This window comes from Nanorana parkeri, unplaced genomic scaffold (assembly GCF_000935625.1).
Source record: "Nanorana parkeri isolate BGI_ZX_2015 unplaced genomic scaffold, ASM93562v1 scaffold457, whole genome shotgun sequence".
Classification (NCBI taxonomy): domain Eukaryota; kingdom Metazoa; phylum Chordata; class Amphibia; order Anura; family Dicroglossidae; genus Nanorana; species Nanorana parkeri.
Window position 1 is genome coordinate 1,090,674 of NW_017306725.1, and position 23,864 is coordinate 1,114,537.

The 23,864-nt window shown below is 42.2% G+C and overlaps 1 protein-coding gene across 2 annotated transcripts in view; it reads right to left on the minus strand.

Moving 5' to 3' along the window:
• The window catches only part of LECT1 (leukocyte cell derived chemotaxin 1), a 62,315-nt gene that overhangs the window by 7,573 nt on the left and 30,878 nt on the right, over nt 1-23,864 (minus strand). Inside the window, exons 5-7 of one of the 2 annotated variants that reach the window (XM_018560478.1) lie at nt 6,165-6,318; nt 3,807-3,997; nt 1,679-1,681 (exon numbers count right to left, since the gene is read on the minus strand). In XM_018560478.1, coding sequence (XP_018415980.1) covers nt 1,679-1,681; nt 3,807-3,997; nt 6,165-6,318 — 348 coding nt within the window. The remainder of the gene's footprint in view (nt 1-1,678; nt 1,682-3,806; nt 3,998-6,164; nt 6,319-23,864) is intronic. The other variant, XM_018560477.1, reaches the window with a different exon arrangement.

Sequence of the window (23,864 nt, forward strand, 5' to 3'; positions counted from 1 at the left end):
ACTATTCATCAGCTGCTTTGTGTAAAATAACATTACATCTTCTTGTGACTGAAGATTTGCAGTCGGTTTTCTGAAGGAGCCATATTATATATTCTATATATATTTTCTATATATGTAGAATGTGCTCATTTGCTATTACTTAGCACTCCATTTTAAAAGGTTTGGGTAGATGCTGGAGCTTTAAACCGACTCACAGTTACTGGTGCCTTTGGAGAATCTGGGCTTGAGTTCCGAGGTCTGTTCTGTGGTATTATGAGGGATTACCACTTTCCTTGTTGGGTTTTTAATTTATTAGATATTATATAGCATACAACATGAGTTAGAACATGCCAAGGAGGCCTGGTACACCGCAGCCCCAGCAAAAGGACAGAGACAGTGTCAGGAATTATGGTAGATCTCACTTTTGGAGTGTCCAAGACATACAGTATAAGACAGCAGCAACTAACTCCTTAGGCTCCACCCAATACTAAAATATGAATGTGGGTGTTCTGGCCCTTTAAAAATAAATTATACATGATAACCCTAATATTCAGTATTTAAACCTACAGTACTTTGTTATTAGAAACACTATTGCAATGAATATCTAGTTCTTATTATGTTTGTACTATCAGTAGACCACAGTTACTTGTGAGTCTTTTTCAAAATCCTGTCTCAGGTACACCTTCCTTGAAGCACCATGAGATTGCAAATTTACAAAAGATTATTTTACCGCTTTAGACTCTAGCGAAGTTTGTTCAGGCGACCCCGTCAAGGTGCAGGATTCCTATGGTCTATTAAGCCTACAAACAAGGCTGTGCTATGGACAAGTATAAAGTCACAAAGGATCCTCTGTGTTACCCAGTGTACGTTTGGGCTGATGCCAAGGCTTGGGATCCAAGGACCGCTTAGTCCTCACAGGGGACACTTAAAAAAAGGTTTAGGTTAGGTTGCATGACATCCTAAGAGGTGGCTCTTTGGTTTACACACTTGCAAGAACCAAACCTTTGGGGAAACGGGAATTCCAAAAACAGGGAGAAGTCACAACATGGGCAGGTAGGTGCAATTGTACAGGCAATAGCTCAAGGTTAATTGCAGGCAGACAGGTAAGAGGAACCAAGGTGCAAGCTGAAGTTGTTGCCAAGAAGGAATTTACAGATCAGAATAGACAGTTCTGGGTTCTGGATACAATGGGACCATGCAGTAAACAAGAACCTTTACTTGGGTACTTACACAACACACTGAGCAAAATTTAAACACAGCCCCCCAGGGAAGGCACCAGTATGGGAGGAGGTTGTAAAACATATACTCACAAATCAACTCAGCCGTGCTTATTCTTTGGACATTGCCCAACAATTAAATGATGCAGATAAAGCATCATAGTAGTGTTTTACTAGTATTTGTCCACTCATACTGCTAATCCAAAGTCTGCAAAATGATCATTCATTTTGATGCAGGATCCACGTGACATTTTGTATCCCCAGTGTTTATGGAACAAGTAAGGCTGCACTAATATATGTTTGAACCAAGGTCAGTGGTCTGACATCATGGCAAGCAGCAATATATTGTATTCCTTCAAAACAGCAAGCAGACCATTTCAGAAGAAAACTTATACCTGCTTCTATATGTCAAGATAAGCACTTTGACTAGAGATGCTCAGCTAAGTTTGCTGTTTATGTTTGCCTCAGCGTCTTACATTTACTTGCTGCTTACATGTTATGCAAATTAGAGGAAAATGTTAAATTTAGCAGGTATTCTAGCAGTTTAAAGTAAAGCTCATTGCGTCTGCAGTTCCTGCAGAAAAGAAAAGGTCATAACAAAAGATCCTTCCTATTCTGTAAGACACAGTAACAATGATATATTTTTTTTCTTGTAAATGGCAGAGCTGGATTGATGTGACGATGGCAAGGGTACAAGGTAAGAGAGCATGCACACACATATAACGGCATTATAGATAGAAGCAGGGTGCCATCCTTGCTTGGTTACAAATTGTCTTATTATGGAATGCTGAAAGGTGAAGTTGTAAAAGGATCAAAGTGTTGTAGGATTTCAAAAGAAAGAGAACAGTGCTATAGCATTAGCATGTCCAAAATCTGTTTAAGGATTACACGCTGCAGTTGGCACAAATGCCCTTTAATGTAGTTACATTAATAAATGTTCACATGTTCATTAACAGTTTAAGTTAGGCTGAATGGTTTTTGGCCACTGAATGGTTTATAACACAACGGTATATAACTTTCCAATCAGACAATATTTTAGTTGGACATGTATTATTTGGTCAAGTGTGTTGCTAGAACTAATAAGCAGCTAGTCAGGGCTGAGAATCACATGTGGGGTACGGAGCTGGTCAGGGCTGATAATCACAGTGTGGGGTACGGAGCTGGTCAGGGCTGATAATCACAGTGTGGGGTACGGAGCTGGTCAGGGCTGATAATCACATGTGGTGTAAGCAGCTGGTCAGGGCTGAGAATCACATGTGGGGTAAGCAGCTGGTCAGGGCTGAGAATCATATGTGGGGTAAGCAGCTGGGCATGGCTGATAATCACAGTGTGGGGTACGGAGCTGGTCAGGGCTGATAATCACAGTGTGGGGTACGGAGCTGGTCAGGGCTGATAATCACAGTGTGGGGTACGGAGCTGGTCAGGGCTGATAATCACATGTGGGGTAAGCAGCTGGTCAGGGCTGATAATCACATGTGGGGTAAGGAGCTGGTCAGGGCTGATAATCACAGTGTGGGGTAAGCAGCTAGTCAGGGCTGAGAATCACATGTTGGGCAAGCAGCTTGTCAGGGCTGAGAATCACATGTAGGGTAAGCAGCTGGTCAGGGCTGAGAATCACATGTGGAGTAGGAAGCTGGTCATGGCTGAAAATCACATGTGTTTTATGCAGCTGGTCAGGGCTGAGAATCACATGTGGAGTCAGCAGCTGGGCATGGCTGAAAATCACATGTGGAGTAGGAAGCTGGTCAGGGCTGAGAATCACATGTGGGGTAAGCAGCTGGGCATGGCTGAGAATCACATGTGGAGTCAGCAGCTGGTCAGGGCTGAGAATCACATGTGGAGTCAGCAGCTGGGCATGGCTGAAAATCACATGTGGAGTAGGAAGCTGGTCAGGGCTGAGAATCACATGTGGGGTAAGCAGCTGGTCAGAGGTGACCACTTAGTTGTGGGCTCTGTTTTATGCAATGGTTGACAATAAAATGCTGATGCTTTGACTTCTTTCTGCTGCAAGACTTGTGACCTGTGCCTCCATACATACTTTGGATTTGTATGAATATTTCTCTGTGGATGAGCACCTGGGCATTTACCTAAAAAATAGAGTGTAGTGGCCACCCTTTGGACAATATACACTGAGTGGCCAGATTATTATGACCACCTGACGTTTGTAGGCAAATTAGCTATAATTTTGCGCTGAAGTTGCTAGAGGGCCAGACCATTATAAATAGGGAAGCAGGTTGTTTACCACGATAGTAGAAGTGATTTGTTTCTGAAGATATGGGTAAACAACAGCCTTTGAATGTGGGATGATTGTTGGCGCTCAAGCCATGAAGCGAGTATCAGCAAAACAGCAGAATTCGTTAAATGTTCAAGAGCAGCTGTTGTTAAAGTATTTAAAGACTGGACTGTCAGCCAAAAATCTGGGTCTGAACGTGCGAATTGTGGCCGTCAGTGACTAGTCAATGTTAGGGCAGAACGGAGAGTGGCAAGACTGGTACAAGGCAACAGAAGGGCAACAGTGCAGTGCCAGATTCCTCGCATCACCTTTCAATCTGGCCACTCAGTGTATATAACATATAATCTAAACGGGTTCATCACTAAAAGTAAACTTACATGGTAAGGGTTCTCTGGGTTAAAAGGAACTTCTCTTTCAGCAGGCGGTTGTGTTTCATTGGCTGGCTGAGCTCGTCGGCTTCCCTGGCGTCTTGTGTTCACTTCCTCTGCTGCAGCATCAAACTGGTCCACGTTGATGTTCTGAGCTTGTCTCGCTCTTCTTCTAACATCTCTTTTACCTCTTTGACTCTCTAAAAACATGTGAAGCGAATTAGGATGTTCCTCAGAAAACACATGTATAGACAATGTGTCCAGTATACCACTAGTGATACGTGTCATGTCATGCATCCAAAAAAAGATATATGTAAAGGAATTATTAGAAACCAATCAGAAATATTATTTCATTGAATTAAAGCCTAATCGAATTTTCATTCCAACTCAGCTAATTACATTCCAGGGGCAACAAAACAAAAAGGTAGAAAAAGTCTTACAGTTCCTTGTAGAAAGCAGCCACAGCACCATACAGAAGCCTCTCTCTGAAATCAGTGCTCTTTCTGAAGAAGTTTGACCTAAAGTTTTGTCATAAGTGAAGCTCATGTTCCCTGCTAGTTGGGGACCTCTAGCTCTGACTCAGTAAGGGGCATGTTGGATCTCTGCAGAGAGAACACTGCTTCCACACATAGAGCAAGGGTCTTTCTCTATAGCATGCTGGCAGGGGACAGACTTTTACTCAAGCTGTGGCTGCTTTCTAAAGAAAATGAACAGAAAGCCTTTGTGCACCTTTTGTTTTGATGCACCTGGAAAGTTTTTAGCACATCTAAACTGAAAATTCAGTTGGACTTTAACTTCAATTGATTTAGGTGGTTGCTATGCTGCTGAACCTGGCATATCATATTTGCTCTTTGCCTTGTTTTATTGAGTAACACTGTGTCTAACTCAAACTTTCTGCCCAAGTCAATAGCAAAACAAGAAGAACAAATGTAGATGGGGCAGCCCAATAACCCATGAGCGTATGTAATTCTCAGTGGTTTAACAACTGTCTGGGTTGCATTGCACAGCATGGCAGTTTTTTAGGTTAATGTTTACCAAACCAGTCATCAAGTCATACCAAGTTGTTCTGCATATAACTTCACATATACATGTGGGGGGGAGCAGTATGTAGAATTTAACTACCTGAGTGGACATATGCACTGCAGGGGCTACATGAGGACAGGTTTGTGGAACACTTTAAGTGAATAATTGATTAAGAATTCATAGTAATCAAGAGATCATAGTGCATATGTGACATAACATTTAATTGGTAGATGGTAACACTTTCCTGATTACATTTTCCTAAGAATAAAAAGAAATCCACTCAAACTTTGGGGGGGTGAGTGATCTAAGGTGGGCACTACATGTAAGCATAACACTATACACAGCTTGCCTTAATCGACCTTCACAAAAAAACAAATATAGGTGGAATTCTGATTTAAATATGATCTTTTAAAATAATTACTAGAGTGTGACAGGGTTAAAACCTCTGCCAATTTGTTTGGGGAGATGAACCGGTCTATTTATCCCAGTGACTATTGTAACTAGCATAGAAAGTGAAGACGGGAAATGAGACAGATCCCCCAATGAGACAGACAGCAAAAAAAAATACAGATTTCAACCAATAAAGTGGAACTGAACTCAATAAGTGAAGATGCTATAAGGAAAATTCAGATCATGCCCAAGCAGTATAGAAATTAACCTTTTGTCTGAAAAATAGCAGTCACCTGTTATGTGAGGGTGCCTAGTCACTCCTGTGCCGACAGTCTCGTGGCTGTATATCTGCAGTGTGAGATCTCAGCCACTGCTGCCTCTGACTGCTGAGAGATTTGGTGATGTCACTACTGTGCTGCACGCTGTTCTCCAAGTCTTTAAAATGAGGATGCAAAGTTGGTCACCTTAACAAAGTTTAACCCGCAGGCGACTGCTAGTCTCAGCTGTGATTTGGAGATTTGGAGTGAGATTTGGTGATATTATTACTGTACTGCCCAATTATCTTCTTGCTAAAAGCTCTAACATGTTGAAGCTAAACTCTTGACTTTACTATGGAGACCTCCTCTACACAGAGACACACTGCAGAACAAAGCTTAGTAAGTCAATAATAGGCAAAACATCAGTTACAGAGAGACTACAGACAATCCTGGTGACATGTCATTTGCCCTTTGCCTGGTTTTATTTGGGCACAACTTCCAGAGTTCAGTTCCTCTTTAACTTCCATCGCCAAAACAGTAGATACACTTTAATATTCATGTCATGATCAATATCACACAATATTTCAGTTCTATTTCCTTGTTAAAAAGCTTTGCTGCTCATTTTCAACATTAACAGCACTTTTAGGTACCTGAGAGCCCTTTTAAATGCTCCAATGTCTATATATAGAAAATGCACCTTTGGGATATGTAGGTCGGAGCCAGAAGATGGGAAGATCGGCACACAGTTCCAGGATCTTCGAGCTCAGAAAGCTGTTATCCTTCACTGGCTGGTCTGCAGCCACCCAGATAAGAGAATTCTCATCAAATTTGGCCGGCATGACCTCATCTTCCTGGCATGATAGAAGAGACAAGCAAACTATAACACACAATGTTCAGAAATGTTTACATTCCACTTAGATTTTCTTATTAATGTTTGGTGTTAGCGTTCAAGTACTTAAATTAGTATTTTGTATAATGAGGACTCTAAGGCCTACATTTATCAAAGGCAGCACAGAGATTTTACTCCTTATCTTCCACTTATGCTAATGGGAATTAAACTAAAGCATAACACCATTTGCTGAAAGTAGGTCTTGGTGTTTTATCTGTAAATTAAAACTAGCATACTTTAAAATGACATATGAGCTAGGAGTATATAGGCCAAATGAGTCTCGTCTCTCATAGACTGACATCAAAACGAGCATGTTCTACATTTTATGTTTGAATTAATAATATCATATATATAGACACACACACCTGAGAGAAAAAATTTCTGAACCTTAGTAATTATCAAGTCCCTGCATGAATGTCCCCTGAAGAGTCTCATTATAAATTCATTATAAATGATTTAAACACCTATGGTCATTACTGGAAAAAAGTTTTTGAAGCTTTGTATTAAAGTTGAACTCTAGGTAGATATAAAAGATACAAATGAATGTAGCTTTGTAATCATTAATACATAATTAAATGTGTTTCTTTTAATGCAAGGACCTGACCTGCTATCAGTCCTTGCACAGCATGGCTGGAGTATGAGAGGAAGAAGCAGTACACAAAGCTAATCAGTTCATGCTCTGGCATGAGAGGAGAGGAGGAGAGCAGAGTGACACTGTGGTGCTTATCCTTATTGTTGAATTGATTCATCCCTCAGTGTTTGCAAGTTTTCCAGGCTGAGGCAGAAAAACAACCCCGGACCATATAGCCCCTTTACTAATCTTCACAGCTGAGATAAGGTTTTGGTGTTGCTATACAGTGCTTTGACTCTATAAACATAACACTGTGTGCCTTTACACAGAAAATTGTTCCAGTAGCGCTGTGGAACAGTAAATATAGCAAGTCTGAGATAGGCGGCAATGCTTTTTTTGGTGAGCTGTGTTTTCCTTTGTGGTTACCTACCATGAATACACGCATTATTCAGTGTTTTCCGTACAGTAGACTCATGTCACTCTAACAGTATGCCCTTCATCTGATATTTTAAGGATCCCTGCTCCTAGGAAGAGCGGCAACAGTGCTGAATTGTTTCACTTTGTAAACGGTTTGGCTTTGGTCTGATGTCTTTGAGGTACAATAATGCTTTTTCTTATGTACTCTAAAGTAACTTTTAGGGCTTGTTTCCACCATCCCGCACGTCTACCGCAATGTCCCGTGCATGCATGATTTTGCATAGTGAATGCACGATTTTTTGCGATCCCACCCGCACTGGAACACAGGGAATTTTATTACCATGCAATCCTGTGCGGTGATCATACTGCGAGCGTGTCTGCAGTGCCATTGACTTGAATGGCACTGCCACGCCCCCTGCCGTACCAGAACGCAAGGAGACTTTATATATGTGATCCTTTGCATTCCGGGCATGGGATATTGCGGTAGACGTGCGGGCTGGTGGAAACAAGTCCTTAATCAGAACACATTGAGGGCAGGTTCACACCATTTTCCGGACCAGATCTGGAACACAGTGCATTGCGTTTTGCCGCCTTTTTTGGCACATTTTTACCACGATTTTGCCACATTCCGGAGTTGTTTTTTTTGCTTCCGATGGGCTTCCAGGTACGTTCAAGTGCATTTGTATGCATTTTTGATGTGTTTCCATGCGTTCCAGACCAGACAAAAAGAGACATGCAGTATTTTTCTGGTCTGGTCTGGAACAGACTGTACCGGTGTGAACAGAGGCCAGAAATAGCATAGGGATACATTAGGATGCATTTTGGGTGTGGAAACAATCTGGTCTGGAGAATATCTGGATGTGGTGTGAATGGGCCCTCAATGTCAACATAATGCTGTTGTGAAGATCAGTCGACAAAACCTTACCTAAATAGATGACAACAAGTTCCCACACACTAGTTAAAACAGCTCCCCAACTGCCCTCATCACTGTCCTTCCAGAGTGACATTCATCCAGTCCCAAAGAAAATGGTGCCTGTAACCTACTGAAGTGAACAGAGACAATAGACTACCCCCTCCTCAGCATTGAGCTGGCCATACACTAGTGGATTTTCATATTAACTTTCATTAAAAAATCTCATCAAAACATTCGATAATGCCATAAGATTTGACAAATGCTGTTTGAAATCTATTTGGTTTTATCATCCAATTTTTGAATGAATGGAGTTTGCCTGAATAAAAATCATTCACTTTAGAATTCAATTCCTTCAAAAACAAATCCCCAACCTGCTCTTTCAATTTTTTTCTTCACTAGAGTTAATAATTGATTTGACCCCATTAACTATTGGAAAATCGAGTGAGCATTCTGAAAACTGATTTTTATCTAACAAAATATGAACCGTGTACACTTAGCTTTCATAAATGGCGCCAAATGCTTTATTTATGATAATAGCCTGCCACCAGCAATGACAGTACATCATACAGCAGAGTGTACCAAGATGACTAGGGGTGACCTGGAGCATGTTCATGGCACACCAGTGATGCCCGAGATACAGAAGAACACTATGCAAAAATATGTCTATGTAATAAAAAAATACCATGCACTGCCTGGCCAAAAAATAGTCACACACTCTGATAGTTGGTTGTACCACCTTTAGCTTTGATTCCGACACGCATTCGCTGTGGCATTGTTTTGATAAGCCTATGCAATGTCACAACTTTTATTTATGTCCAAAGTTGCATTCATTTTTCATTAGACATGCACAATTCGTTTTGTACCGAATTGAAATTCGCCCGAATTTCTGTAAATTTGAAAGCATCAGAATTCCATACCAGACCCATAATTCAGGCAGCAGCCTGGCAGGGCAGGAAAGGGGGGATGGACGAGCGAGCACCCCCTCCCTCCACCATACCAGGCCACATGCCCTCGGCATTGGGAGGGTGATTGACAATGGGGGCAAGGGCCTCTTCCCCACAACCCTGACTCGGTGGTTGTGGGCAGGGGGGGGGGTCATTTGCATATGAGTACCCCCTTTCATAAGGGGGGCACCCAGATGCCACCACCCCCTTGTAAATGAGTAGGGGGTACATAGACCCCTACTCATTTACTGAAAGGTTAAATAAAATGTAAATAAACACATATCACCTGAGAAAAAATTCCTTAAATTGAACAAAAAACAAAACACGATTTTTTTACAATTCCTTTATTTATTTATTTTTTTTTAAATGTCCCACGAAGTAATGTCACACAAAGTCGGCCAACAATTGAAAAAACAAAAAAACTCCCTGATGCAATGTTTACATCGAGCATAAATAAACAAAGCCTGCTATTGGCTATTTAAAACTGAAATACCCAATAGCAGGCTGGCTAATGCTCCGCCCAATGCCTGATGTCAGTCAGAGAGGAGCAGACCTGAGAGACAACGTTGTCTCTCAGGTCCGCTCCTCTGGAACCGACAGAAGGCAGGGGGTGGAGCAATAGCCCTTCTGTAATTTGCTATTTTAAATTGCAATAGCCAATAACAGAAGGGCTAATGATCCACCCCCTGCCTTCTGTCAGTTGCAGAGCAGCGGACCTGAGAGAGAAAGTTCTGTCTCAGGTCCACTCCTCTGTGACTGACATCAAGCATTGGGTGGAGCATTAGCCAGCCTGCTATTGGGTATTTCAATTTTAAATAGCCAATAGCAGGCTTTGTTTATTTCTACCTTTTTTTTTTTCAATTGTCAGCTGACGATTGTTTGTGGTGTCAGAAATTAAAAAGTAAATATGTAATGACACTTTTCTGCAAAAAATTATAGTTGGTAGTGATCATTTAACTCATCCGAAAATTAAAAAAATTTGGATTCATCCGAATATAAATGCCGAAACGACTTGACTTTCAGACCCGAAACCTGAAAAACGAAATAACGAAACGAAACACGTTTTTTGGCCTGCTTACATGTCTATTTTTCACCAAAATCTTGTAGTGATGATTGGAGGAGTCGGACCACTGCGTAAAGTCTTCTCCAGCACATCCCAAAGATTCTCAATGCGGTTAAGGTCTGGACTCTGGTGGCCAAGCCATGTGTGAAAATGATGTCTCATGCTCCCTGAACCACTCTTTCACAATCTGAGCCTGATCAATACTGGCATTGTCATCTTGGACTACACCCATGCCATCAGGGAAGGAAAAATCTATTGATGGAAAAACTTAGCCATTCAGTATATTCAGGTAGGCTGCTGACCTCATTTTTTGGGGACATAACATTGCCGAACCTAGACCGGACCAACTGAAGCAACCCCAGATCATAACACTGCCTGACATGCAGGTGGTGACTTTTCTTTTGGCCGGGCAGTGCATATCTGTAATAGTTATGCACACACACCGTCTTCAAACAAAAACAATCCATGTCCTTCCACATTATCTTCAGGCTTTTTGACCTAGATTTTTATTACCAGTTACCTTATCTATGTGACACCCTTCATGCCATTCTAGAACACATATAACATCTGTAGTATAAGTATAATCCAATATAGCATTAGTACTAAAGCCATGTTCTCAAGAATGGTAAATCTGTTTTAATTCTGTTAAATAACATGGTCTTAGTTTAAAAATAAATCTGTAAGGCTGGTTTGTATTGTAGTTATTTTAATTAGTGCCAACATATGGATGAGCGAGAATGAAGTCTGGCCTCCAGTCTAAAGTGTGAAAAGCATGTATATTGATTATTTATACCTCACTAAGAGCACCGATGGGCATGTTACAGCACCCTGAATACACGACCCTCACACACTGCCAGAACACAGGGATATGGTTTGAGCTGTATTAATGTACTTCTGTGAGTGATGAGCAGAAACCACAGAGCAGCCATCTGTCCGATTGTATTTATGTCATTATTCCGGGCGCAGTACGTCTCACTTTTCTTTCTACGTGTAACTACAGACTAGAAAGTGACAGCAAATTATGAAAGTGAGAAGATATTATGAGCTAAACAAACAACTATCAGCACAACAGTCACTGCACAATATTGTAGAGATAAAGGAAGACCAGAACACTGACAAAGTATAGGGTTAGGTCCCTTCTGGCGGGCTGCGGTAACATACATACATCCATTTAAATGAATGGATTGCCAATATACCAGAATGGACAATAAAAAAAAAGCGACATGCACCAACTTTTTTCTGATGCAGCGCACCACAATACGTACCAGTGCATTACTGTGTGTTATTGCGTGCTGTAACACATGTATCACCTTAATGCACTGGTGTGTTATTTACAAAGAACAGCATTACGTTGCGGTAAAGCACGTAACATGTGTTGCAGTAAAGTGCGTAATAAACACAAGCGTTTTTACAATAAACCGCACTGGAAAGGAGTGAATAGGTCCATAGAGTGTAATTCAGATGTGTAAAGGCTGACATATAGTAATATAAATCTATGATAGGGTATATGTATATGATATACTGCAGTATTTCTATATAAAGTAATAGTTTAATGGAGCTGCAGGAGCAGGGCTAGAGAGGCTCAACAAATACTATAGCAGGGCAAACTCCAGCTGTGGTGAAACTACAAATTCCATCATGCACCTGTCTATAGGAATCATGCCTATGGCTGTGAGAATCTTGCAATGCCTCATGGGATTTGTAGTTCCAACCAGATGGAGGGCTGGAGTTTGCCCACCCCTGCCCCATAGTATTATCATTAATATTATGAATTCGGTATTCTACAGGATTTAAAAAATGAAGGGAGACAGTGCAGTTACAATCCAATTCAGGACAAGAGGTTCAGGAGGGCTCTATATAAACCGTTTCAGAACCATGGAAAGCATGTCACAAATAAACAAAAGAGCATGTATGTTGTTCATAAAGATTCACCCAAATACTCCAACAAAGATTTCTTCAAAGGTGAGAAAAAAAAAAATAGTCGCTATTGTACTATCAAGATACATCTTGGCTCAAAGATTCAAACTAACAACGTTCACCCAGTGAATGCCATAGAATAGGTTTTTATTGTTGAGCAGACGATTTACACAGTGCTTTACATAGTTGCACATTTACATCAGTCCCTGCCCTCAAGGAACTTACAATCTAAGGTCCCTATTGTGTACACATGCATACATAGGAGGGCCAATTATCCTCCCAGCATGTCTTTGGAGTGTGGGAGAAAACTGGAGTACCCGGGGGAAACCCACACGCACAGGGAGAATGTGTTATCTACATAGGACACATTCTGACAAAAACTGCTGGACAAATCCTGGGTGAATTTCGCAATTTGTTTCACTGGGTGAATTTCACCAGTGAATCATTGATAAATACATCCCCAAAACTCTCTACATCTACACCTAATTGCTTTGACTTATGTCTTGTTGTCTTCACCTTAAGCCTTTGCTGGGTATCTTACCCATTCTTGTGACCTCACTACTATCCTTTACTGCAGGTATAGGCAACCTCGGCACTCAGTTATGGTGAAACTACAAGTCCCATAAGGCATTGCAAGACCGACAGCCACAGACATGTCTTCCAGAGGTAGAGGCATGATGGAATTTGTAGTTTTACTTCACCTGGAGTGACATACCTAGTCCCTTTGATGTATTCTTATGCCACAGGTTTCCTAGCTGTAATTTCTGTGCTCTAGTAGTCTCTGCTTCTGCCAATAGGACAGACCTGTAAGCTTAAACCTATGAATCAAGCTGACAAGGCCAAATATCTGTGTTAGGGATGAGTAGTGGACTGTACTTAAAGTCTGCACCTTCTGCTCATGTGTATGTCATAATAATTTTTATTCATCCAACCTCGGTGCGTTCTACCTTATCTTTGGCCGTACACAATATTGTGGGAGGTGAGTCCAATCTCTTTTTGGAACTATTGGTTTTTTGCCAATTACTTTTTATGTGGTATGGGTGTGTGTGTGTGTATATATATATATATATACACACTATATTGCCAAAAGTATTGTGACGCCCCTCCAAATCATTAAATTCAGGTGTTCCGTGAAATTTCCTTCCTACTAAATATTCCACGACCACCTGTTAGTGGTATTATAACAAAGTGGAAGCAACTGGGAACAGCAACTCAGCCACGAAGTGGTAGGACACATACAATGACAGAGCGGGGTCAGCGCATGCTGAAATGAACAGTGTGCAGAAGTCACCAACTGTTGCCTTCAGATTGGCACAACAACAGTGCATAGAGAGCTTCATGGAATGGGTTTCCATGGCCGAGCAGCTGCATCCAAGCCTTACATCACCAAGTGCAATGCAAAGCATCGGATGCATTGCTGTAAAGCACGCTGCCACTGGACTCTAGAGAAGTGGAGACGTGTTCTCTGGAGTGACAAATCACGCTTCTCTTTCTGGCAATCCGATGGACGTGTCTGGGTTTTATCCGTTGCCAGGGGAACGTTACTGGCCTGACTGCATTGTGCCAAGTGTAAAGTTTGGTGGAGGGGGGATTATGGTGTGGGGTTGTTTTTCAGGGGTTGGGCTTGGCCCCTTAGTTCCAGTAAAGGGAACTCTTAAGGCATCAGCATACCAAGACATTTTGGACAATTTCATGCTCCCAACTTTGTGGGAACAGTTTGGGGATGGCCCCTTCCTGTTCCAACATGACTGCGCACCAGTGCACAAAGAAAGGTCCATAATGACATGGATGAGCCAGTTTGCGGTGGAGGAACTTGACTGGCCTGCACAGAGTCCTAACCTCAACCCGATAGAACACCTTTGGGATGAATTAGAGCGGAGACTGCGAGCCTTCTCGTCCAACATCAGTACCTGACCTCACAAATGCGCTTCTGGAAGAATGGTCAAACATTCCTATAGACACACTCCTAAACCTTGTGGGCGCCTTTAGCTCGGCTGCAGCATTCTGCATACACAATGCCCTTTGCCACTTACTATGTGTGAGTAGTTTGTATCTATTTACAATAAATGTTAATGCGCTAGGAGAGGCCGCTGTCTCTCTTTTTGTCTTTGCATGGTACTTAGCTACTCTGAAGCAAAGATGGTTTATTTTCTGGAACCACAACTATAAGTGCTGCCATTGTTCCAGGAGCCCAGATAGTGTCCATGTGGCAATCTCAGGAACCCAGCCATGTTTCCAGGGACAGTTTATTTACCTCGTCTTTGTACAGACAGCTCGGTACTGCAGGAAGAAAATGACACTGAAAAAGAAAGCGGCAAGGAAATAGAGGAAGACTGACAGCATTACCTTGTTGTGCTGCATTATCCTGTCTTTATGATATCTTCATAAACATTGCATTTATACATCCAGTAGCTATTATCATAAACATGATTGTGTATCACCGCACTGAGAATTGTTTTCCAGAGACCACATTATTACAGACTCCTCACTGCAGACTTGCTGATCGTCAAATGATATGAACCTCACTCCTCTCCAGGGACAAAACCCATACCTTACACTGCTGTGTGTGCTTTCTCTATGGTATCCACAGCAGTAATACAGGATACAGTTGGAAATTATGTTTCATTATTCAGGTGCTTGCAGGAATACATATTATGATTGCGCAGGGTAAGCTACTAGGCCCCGGTGACTAAATGGTGCTGCTATTCATTAGTAGTGTGACATTACTGCAGTAATTATTCCCTCCCCTGTAAATATGACACACGGCAATGGATGGTACAAGACAAGGATCCCAGGACTGGGTCTGGAACAAGTTAATGTTCCGGGTGACTTTTTTTTATTGTAAGTATTGATTTGCATTCAGTCTTCTGATGAACAAACTTCGAATCCAGTTCAGCGTGTGGAGCAGTGCATAATTCATATCCCCTTTGGTTTATGACACCATTTGAAATTAGCTGATGTTGATTTTCTGAAATATAAATTGACTGTAAAACATTTACTACACATATTAAATCCCTCCAAGGCGTGAGCTGACACTGCACCCGGGATGGGCAGATACACATTTCATTTTTACGGTTTTTGGGTGATTCATCTAGAAGGAAACATGTTTTGGCAGACAAACAGGACATGACTATCTTTCTTGTATTGTTACATTTATCTAAACTGGCCTATTATTATTTTAGCGTCTATGAGATGCTGCTTAAGAGAAGAATGCATTCATTAAATAGCAGTGACACCCAGGACGAGCAGGGGGTACAACTGTTCCCAGGTCCATGGCATTGTGAGATCCACGGATAATCTTTCCCTCTGCTGTGTAGCTGCTATGCGTTCATACTACATTCTGTACACTTCATCTGTTCTCTTATCTAAAGTCTGATCCTCTACAAGGCTTATTATAGGGGCAGCATTACCAAATTAAAGGAGTTATAAATTCCCAGCGTATACTATCCTGTTATAACATAAGCACTGTAATAGGAATACATACTAGAGTTGTTTTTAATAATGAAATCAAAGCTTACTTGAAAAAAATCCCTTTTATGTAGTGAGTGCTGCCTTCTGTCTGCCCGTCACTTCCCAGAACTTCCTGGATTCCCAGTGTGCTTTGTGTCTCTTTCCCTGCTGCTTAATCTGATGTAATCTCGATTTTCCCAGGACCACATATCCCATAATGCTTTGCTTCCAGCAAGCAATGATGACGTTACATTGTTCAGACATTCAGTAGTTCAGAAGGCAGTCTCTGCGAGAGTTGTGACACGAGGAAGTGCATATTCATTGGACTGAGTGAAATTGTGTCAGTGCATTGAGGAAGTACATCCTATGGACATCTTCTATAAGTAATTGTACAAACTTTTGGATTGATACAGTTATTAGGAATTGGTTGGAACTTATGGAAATTAATATAGAAATACATATTTATTTTAGTTTTTGACCATAGATACCTGAGCTGAAGTGAAACCTGAAGTGGGGCGAAAGCCTTGCAACCGACAGCTGAGCGGAGTCAGCTGTAATATAACAGCTGGCTCCGCCCAGTTGCAATGACAGATTAGCGTCCCCAGGTTACCTGGGGATGCTCAACTGTCATTAAGCAAAGACAACTTGGCGGAGCCCAAGTTGTTATTCATTAGGCGGGACCTGTTAGAAGACTCTAGCAGGTCGCGGCCAATAGGAAACAGTTGGGCTGAGCTAGCTGTCACTGCTAGCTCTGCCCAATTTCTTTCTTTTTTTAATTTTTTTTTCTTTTTTCAATAATCTTAAATTTTTTTATTTGAAATATTTATTTTTTAAAAGTTATCATTTATTTACATTTGTAAACATTTGTTTCTACTTTTTTCCCCCAACTTTTTTCACTGTTTTTCTATTCTGCTCGGTACCACAGAGGTACCGAGCAGAATGGCCGAGCCGAATGCCGCTCGGCGACATTCGGCTATTCACTCACTGCTGTTCGGCCCCTATGAGAATAGGCTGAACAGCATTGACTAGCCTACCGGAGGTTCGGCTCAGCCAATCCAGATGTTGGACCGGCTGAGTCGAACTCCTTCTGCACTTCGGCCGTACAAAAAATTTGTGAATGACAGTACTTATTTACTTATACCTTTAAAGAAGAATTCCAGGATGTATTAAAATTAACCCTTGCAGTGGGGCTTCCCCTCCACTACAAGGGCTAGGTGCTTGTTTTGGTCTAGGGGCAAAAATAAAGAAGATATGCTCACCTGATCCTCGGTCCTGCGGCAGTAACTGTTCACTTCTCTCCCCCTCCACTCCAGCTGTGGAATGTCCCTCTGCTTCCTCACATCTAATAGACCTGCAATAAACATGATGATATCACGGGTCTTTAGACTGCTGGAGCCTGGCGGAGAAGAGGCTGCGGGGACTGGTCCAGCAGCCAGGTCGGGACAGATGTTTTTAGTGAGTGTATCTTCTTTATTTTTGTTCCAAAACGAGCACTGAACCCTTACAGTGTGGGGGAATCCCCACCACAAAGGTTAATTTTAATAAATCCTGGAGTTCTTCTTTAAATAACCAAATTTGATCATTCTAATAATAAGAATAAGCATTGAATAATCAACAGAAATAACTATATGCTGATTCATAATAAATTAGATTCAGCAAGACTAAAAAGGATTATTATGTGTGTCAAGCAATATGAGGGACTCGCCTCCTCTTACATCACTGGCCAGCGTCCTAAGAGCAGGTGGGGCCAGTGATGTAAGAGAAGGCGGGGCCCGTCAATAGCAGAGGAGGCGGGGCCGGGGGCCGGAACAACAGTCGGGGCCCGGCGACCATAGAGGCGCTGACAGGTAAGAGATCTCAGACCCTGCAGAGCCCACTATAGAGAGTCTATGGTGGGCTCTGCAGGGTCACTCTCCGCTGGGGCTCTGCAAGTGGCATAACTAGCAATCACGGGGCCCCATACAAAATTTTGCTATGGGCCCCTGTGATTTCTAGTTACGCCCCTGCTGCAGTGGATTGGTTTTTAGAGGGTGGTGGAGCAACGGTTGCCTGGCATTCAGGTGGTGATCCTGCTGCCTCCTTTATGCAGTTTCTTTTTTTTAAATCCCAATGGGGATTTTTTTTACTGCCATACTGTGCTGAAACCGCGTACCCATGCGGTTGCGATGCGGTCCCATTCATTGCAAAGACCACAGCTGACAAGTGGCACACTTGCCAAACGCGCAGTGCTGTATATTTTTTGCTGCACCATGACACAAAGCATCATGCCCGCAGGAATATACACAGCCGCAGTGCTGACATTGCTGCAGGCCACTAGGGGGTGCTAAAATCACATATCAACTGCCTGGTTTTACTGCCCTCTTGCCACCTGTGGGAATGAGGCCTTCATCTGGCCTTACACCAGCAGAATTCCAATGGAAAATGTTCATTTATGGAATGTTTGTTCAATTTTCTAACGGTTAGCGGGATCTAATCAACATTCGTTTTCTACCATAGTAACGAGAAAAAGCGAAGGAGCAGGATGGAAATTGTTTCTCCTTTCTTACCTGAATGAATGAAATTCTAACCATAAATGGGACTTTCGTTCCGGAAAAATTGTGCATATTGCACTGCACATGCGCTGCAAAAGAAACCTGTTTAATACGTCTGTGATTTCATTCAAGTATCAGGTCTGGATGAAATGTTTAAAGCGGAATTCACTTTCAAATTCTAAAATCAAATTCTACTAATGCATCCCTCTATGTGTGATGATTAATAATAACAACAGACGTGTCAGGTGTAAAATGCTGTGATTGTGAAATACTTTCACATGCAGAGCAATCACTTCCTGCATTGGAAGGGTAAAATGACTTCAGTTTGCCAAAGCAATGCACACTGGGAAGGTTACATCAGCAGAGCATTGCTGGGAAATCTCATGAGATGATGTGCATGAGATGATGTGCATGGTCACATGTCTAGTCACATGTGCAAGAAATCCGGGAAGTAATAGAAGAGCTAGTAATTTGCCCTTAGTAAACATGGCCACTGCCAGAAGACTGGGGAAGAAAAGAGAAATATAGTATGCAAAGAATACAAAGCCGGAAATTATCTAGCAGTATGTGTTCGTAGATTGTCATTACTAAACATTTCTAAAAGGTGTTTGTTGTTATTTTAAAGATATGGGTAAAAGTCCACTTCAAGGGCTTTCAAAAGAAATTAGTTGACTCAATGATGGCAAGATTGAATGCTCTGACGAGCGAACACTCAAAAGAAATTCTAACAGTGTATGGCCAGCTTCACCCTCTCATACTGTCCTGCTGACAACATTGTACCAGACAGAATGTAGGGAAAATCTGCAATTGGGACAAAGAAATATGTTAAAGGAGAACTATGAGGTGAGTGCGTTTCACTCACCTCATAGTTCTAGCCGACTTGTGACAATGAGACTGTCACAGGTCGGCTCAGTAGATCGGGAGGTGAGCGAACACATACCGGCATTCGCTCACCTCTCGATCCTGTCACGGCTCTCTGCCGTGACAGGGGAGGGGCTGGATTCCCCCCTCCCCGCCAGCGCTGACTGGCGGAACGGACGGGGGAGGGGGCGGGTACAGCTGGCTCTGCCTTTAGATAGGCAGAGCCAGCTGTCAGTCACACAGCTGAAGCGGATACCGGCACAGCTCGCGGTATACTGAGCCTAGGGGGACGGGAGGACGCTAGTTTGTGTCCTCCCGTTACTCTAAGTAGAACTATGGGGAAAAGACTTAACCCCATAGTTCTCCTTTAAGACAACCTTAGCGCATCTACGGAATAGGACGGTTCCAGTTAGATGCTAAGCGCTATTATTTTAGACAGAACTCCTAATGCAGGTTCTGTGATTTTCTCAGCGATGCTTCTTATTTCCCAGCAATCTGACATTGTGTGGAGGAAAAAACGATTGCCCAGATGAGCTCTGACTGGTAGTATTATGATCAATGTAATGAAAAAATCCCTGTGCAGCTGCTGATTAAACAAACCATCATTGATGTGCTGCTTAACAGACATCTCCTAGCCGGTGAATGTGGATGTGTGTGTTAGATAATAAAATATTGCTTAGTTCTCATATATGGGTACCTTCAGTGCTTGCAGAGTAACCATTTAGATCCCCCATCCCACTCCCTTTTACTTATACACTCACTTGTCTGATCTGTCATCATCACTGACTCAAGCAGGCTACTCTATTCAACTGAGAGATAGACAGCACGTAGGACAGATCTATCTGCTATTGTCAAGCCTTTTCCCTACAGATATCTTCAGTGCGGATCAGTACAATGCTGGATACAATGGAAAACCATTTTATGTTCCCTGAGGCTCCTAAGAATGTTCAGCATACATACTGTATAAGTGTGCTTATTTTAAATAATGAGCTTCATCCAATTCTGTGTGTTTCTCACACCACAAATCGTTCTATATGTGCCAAGTATACCTATATGTGATGACTATTTTAAGGGCTAAACTAACATTTGTAGTCAGAGCCCCAAGTGATACGTACCCGAGGTAACGAAGCTGCCTACATTGACATGGGGTGTGCCGCGGTCACTATTGTCAGCATGCAAAATAACGGGGCATACTCGGAGTAAATGTTACTAAAAAGGGGTGAGGCAGGTGGGATGACACCAACGAGCCGTCGGGCGAGTAGGGGAAACGGGGGGGGGGACCTAAATGTGCGGGGCTCCTCCCACAAACACGGCTAACTAGTTAGCCTAACACTTGTGACAATGCAGTTTATCAATTCACAATGACCAACAAAGGCACACAGAGCTCCAAGGAGTTCCCGTGTAGGACCTCAGACAGGAAAGCTCTCCTCACCTTTGACATAGCTATGATAGTTTAAGAGATCAGCTGAAAGCTATGCAACCATTGTCACCAGCCTTTGAGTTCTTCCTGCACACGTCTTGCATGGGGGTCCCCCATGCACACGTCTTGCATGGGGGTCCCTCATGCACACTTTTTGCATGCAAGTGCCTCATGCACACTTTTTGCATGCAAGTGCCTCATGCACACTTTTTGCATGCAGGTCCTTCAGGCACACTTCTTGCATGGGGGTCCCCCACGCACACATCTTGCATGCGGGTCCTTCATGCACACTTCTTTCATGCGGGTCCTTCATGCACACTTCTTTCATGCGGGTCCTTCATGCACACTTCTTTCATGCCGGTTCTTTATGCAGGCTTCTTTCATGCGGTCCTTCTTGCATGTGGGTTCTTCATGCACTTCTTCTCTAATCTATGAGAGGGCAGATGGTAGAGAATTTCTGTGCCCACTTCAATATAAGGGAAACTCACCCAGTGCAGAGAAAACAGTAGCTCAGGTGAAAGGAAACTCAGTTTGGCCCTTTGTGTAGGGGGTTCAGGGATAAAACTGTTTAAGTCCCAGACAAGATAAAACATATCCCTTTCAGGTGGTATTCTTTAAAGCAACTCTGTGCTATTTGTAAATCATAAAAAGGAATCTGTGAAAAGCAAACAAACAATGCTTACTTGTCCTGCTGACTGCTCTGAACTCCTCTGGCTTGTAGAAACTATATTGCTGAAAGATCTTAAGCATTTGGGACACTTATGGGTATGTCAGCTGTCTGGTCCCCTGTGGACTTTGTGGCTCCTTTAGGCGGGCCCTCATTCCTGTAGTGACGTAGGGACTTGCGGAGGAAACTAAGTGTCCCCCCTAAGTGTCGAATGCAGAAGATCTTTGAGCAAGTTTTTCCCCTTCAAATCAGTGGAGTTCAGTGATGTGGGCAGTTGGACAGGTAAATATTATTTGTTTGCTTTGCAGGGAAGCCTTTATTACATATTTTGAATATAAAATCACTTTAAATGTTTTCCATCCCATTACTTACTTGCATTTCATCATAATAAAATACAGTTCATTTTGTGCAAGAATCAGTTATTTGACATTTATCTATGCTAAATTCTGCATATATTACATATAGCTCAGGGAGCAGGAGGTGCGGATGGCGCAAAGCCAGGCGATCGCATGAACGGTCCCCATAGGAATGTATAGGGTTGTTCATGTCGGCGGTCCAGCGCGGACAAATCCGCGCATTCGAACTGCCCTGGTGTGAACGGGGCCTTAGGTGGAGGAGTTCTTTAAATGTTTTCCCTTCCAGTACTGCTTTGCATCTCATTTAAAGGTAGAACAATACATTTTATGTATGTTCCAGGCAGAATCAATTCTTTTAAATCTCCTGCAGTAAGCATCGGCTATAAAAAGCAATCTCTAACAAAAATGCATGCAAAGGTTTCTCACTGTAATTATGATTGAGAATATCACCTAGTAATTGGTTTTGATCTGTTCAGAGGACAAAATAACCATGGCACGTGTCTGGGATATGAATGATGCACAGGGTGTACATATTTGGAGGAAAAAAAAACCCGCAGAAAATAAGGGTAATAAACACAATTATGTGAGCACTAACATGCGTAATGCTGTCTAATTTTACTGACTACAGCTGTCTCGGCAGGAACATTTGTGAGCTAATATATCCTGCAAAGAAGTGATATGACCTAAAGGCAGCAATTTATATGATATATTACGCCAGTACATCAAGTGCATATGAATATCCTTGAAAGATCAGGAAGGCAGCGGCCTGTCTAGATAGAAATTGACTGATCCTGCTGTACACTGTACTAGTATGAAGTCTGACTAATTATAGCTATTTGCAAATTCACCTAGTTCATCGTCCATGAAGCGGCCATGAGATACAGAGAGGAGCATCACTGTACAAAATTTCCATCAGGGGTACATATCAAGTGGAATCTGCTATTACTACTGCAGAATACTGCTTAATGAACATAATTATCTTTGATGTAACTAAGCTTGAAATAACTCTCTGGAGATGGCTGGGGGATTCGGGAAATCTTTGCCTTGCAATAAGTGTAAGCCAGAGGCTAATAGAGCTGGCATTTTCAGCTAAAAGTATTTTTATAAACAGGGTGACTTACTAAAATATGGAACATTCCCCCAGTAGCTGTTTACCTCCTACAGTCTTCAAGTGACTTGTCTCATTACATTTCACATCCTCCTTCTGGGTAGAGCAAGCACGGAGTATTTACCTGTGCACAATCTCCTGGAAGATACAAGCCTGAAAATTGTCCAACAGCCAAACCTATTAGTGGCTCTCATGAAGACCAGGCACTTTTAAAGCCTGTGCTCAGTCGAAAGCCTTTCACCACCTTCTGGTGGTATGGAAAATAAATCCACGACACTGTAGTTTTATCCTGCCAAGTGAACTTGTATTCATGCCAAAACACAACTGGCTTAAATAGTATTAAACTCAAAGTTTTTTCAATAGTCAAGTTCAAACAAATATACTTTGTCCAGCAATGTATTTTTTTTACATTTTTGCCCAAGCACCTTCAGTCATTGTTTTTTCTGAACAGATGGCTCCAACTATCTTGGCTTGACTCCCCTTTACTTCCTGTCCAGTGCAAGATCACAAGGCACAGCACCATCTCCAGCAGACATCCATCTACTAGCTTGGAGAAGGGATAAGGTAGAAAGAAGGGAGACGGAAAAGGGAACAGGGAAAGGACTTGCCTTGCTTCGTGTTTGTGGAGACACACACAGCTTACTAGCACACACAAGGGTGGCTCCATAGGACCCTCTAAGGGAAAGCAGCCACTCAAAACAGGATATCAGTGCCAGTGCTTACTGGACCAACTGATTCTGCAGGAAGCTAAAACTTTTAAACATCAACGAGCAGCATTCATTGTAAGTGATTTAATCAGCATATAAAACAGCTTAAAAACCTTTCGACTTCAAAAGGGGTCGTGTGCTCAGATAAATATTATGTACATGTGTACTCTATGGGGTGAAGCCTTCAATTAACCCTAAGAGATACACACTCCATGCACTGGTGGACACTGGAGGAAGCTGAAAGGACGATATATTGTACTTGTTCAGCATTCATTATAAAGCACTTGATTCTATGGAAGGTGTGCTCTATATACAGTGCTGTATGTTTAATGTAAGATTGTAAGTGCTGCTGTAATAGCCAAGCACAGGGCAGATCCCAGCAGAGGTCTACATAGAAATGTCCCTTGTGTAATCCTAGAAAACCTAGAAGTCAGGGCTAGCTTCCTTAGTCATTTTCAGGGACTTCTGCTTTGACTACAAATTTTTAATGCTATGGAGCTGACACATACAGTATATAGGTACTGGATGTGCACTTAGGAAATCCGCAAAAAAGACTAAAAACAAAGAATAGGGCAGTCGTGCC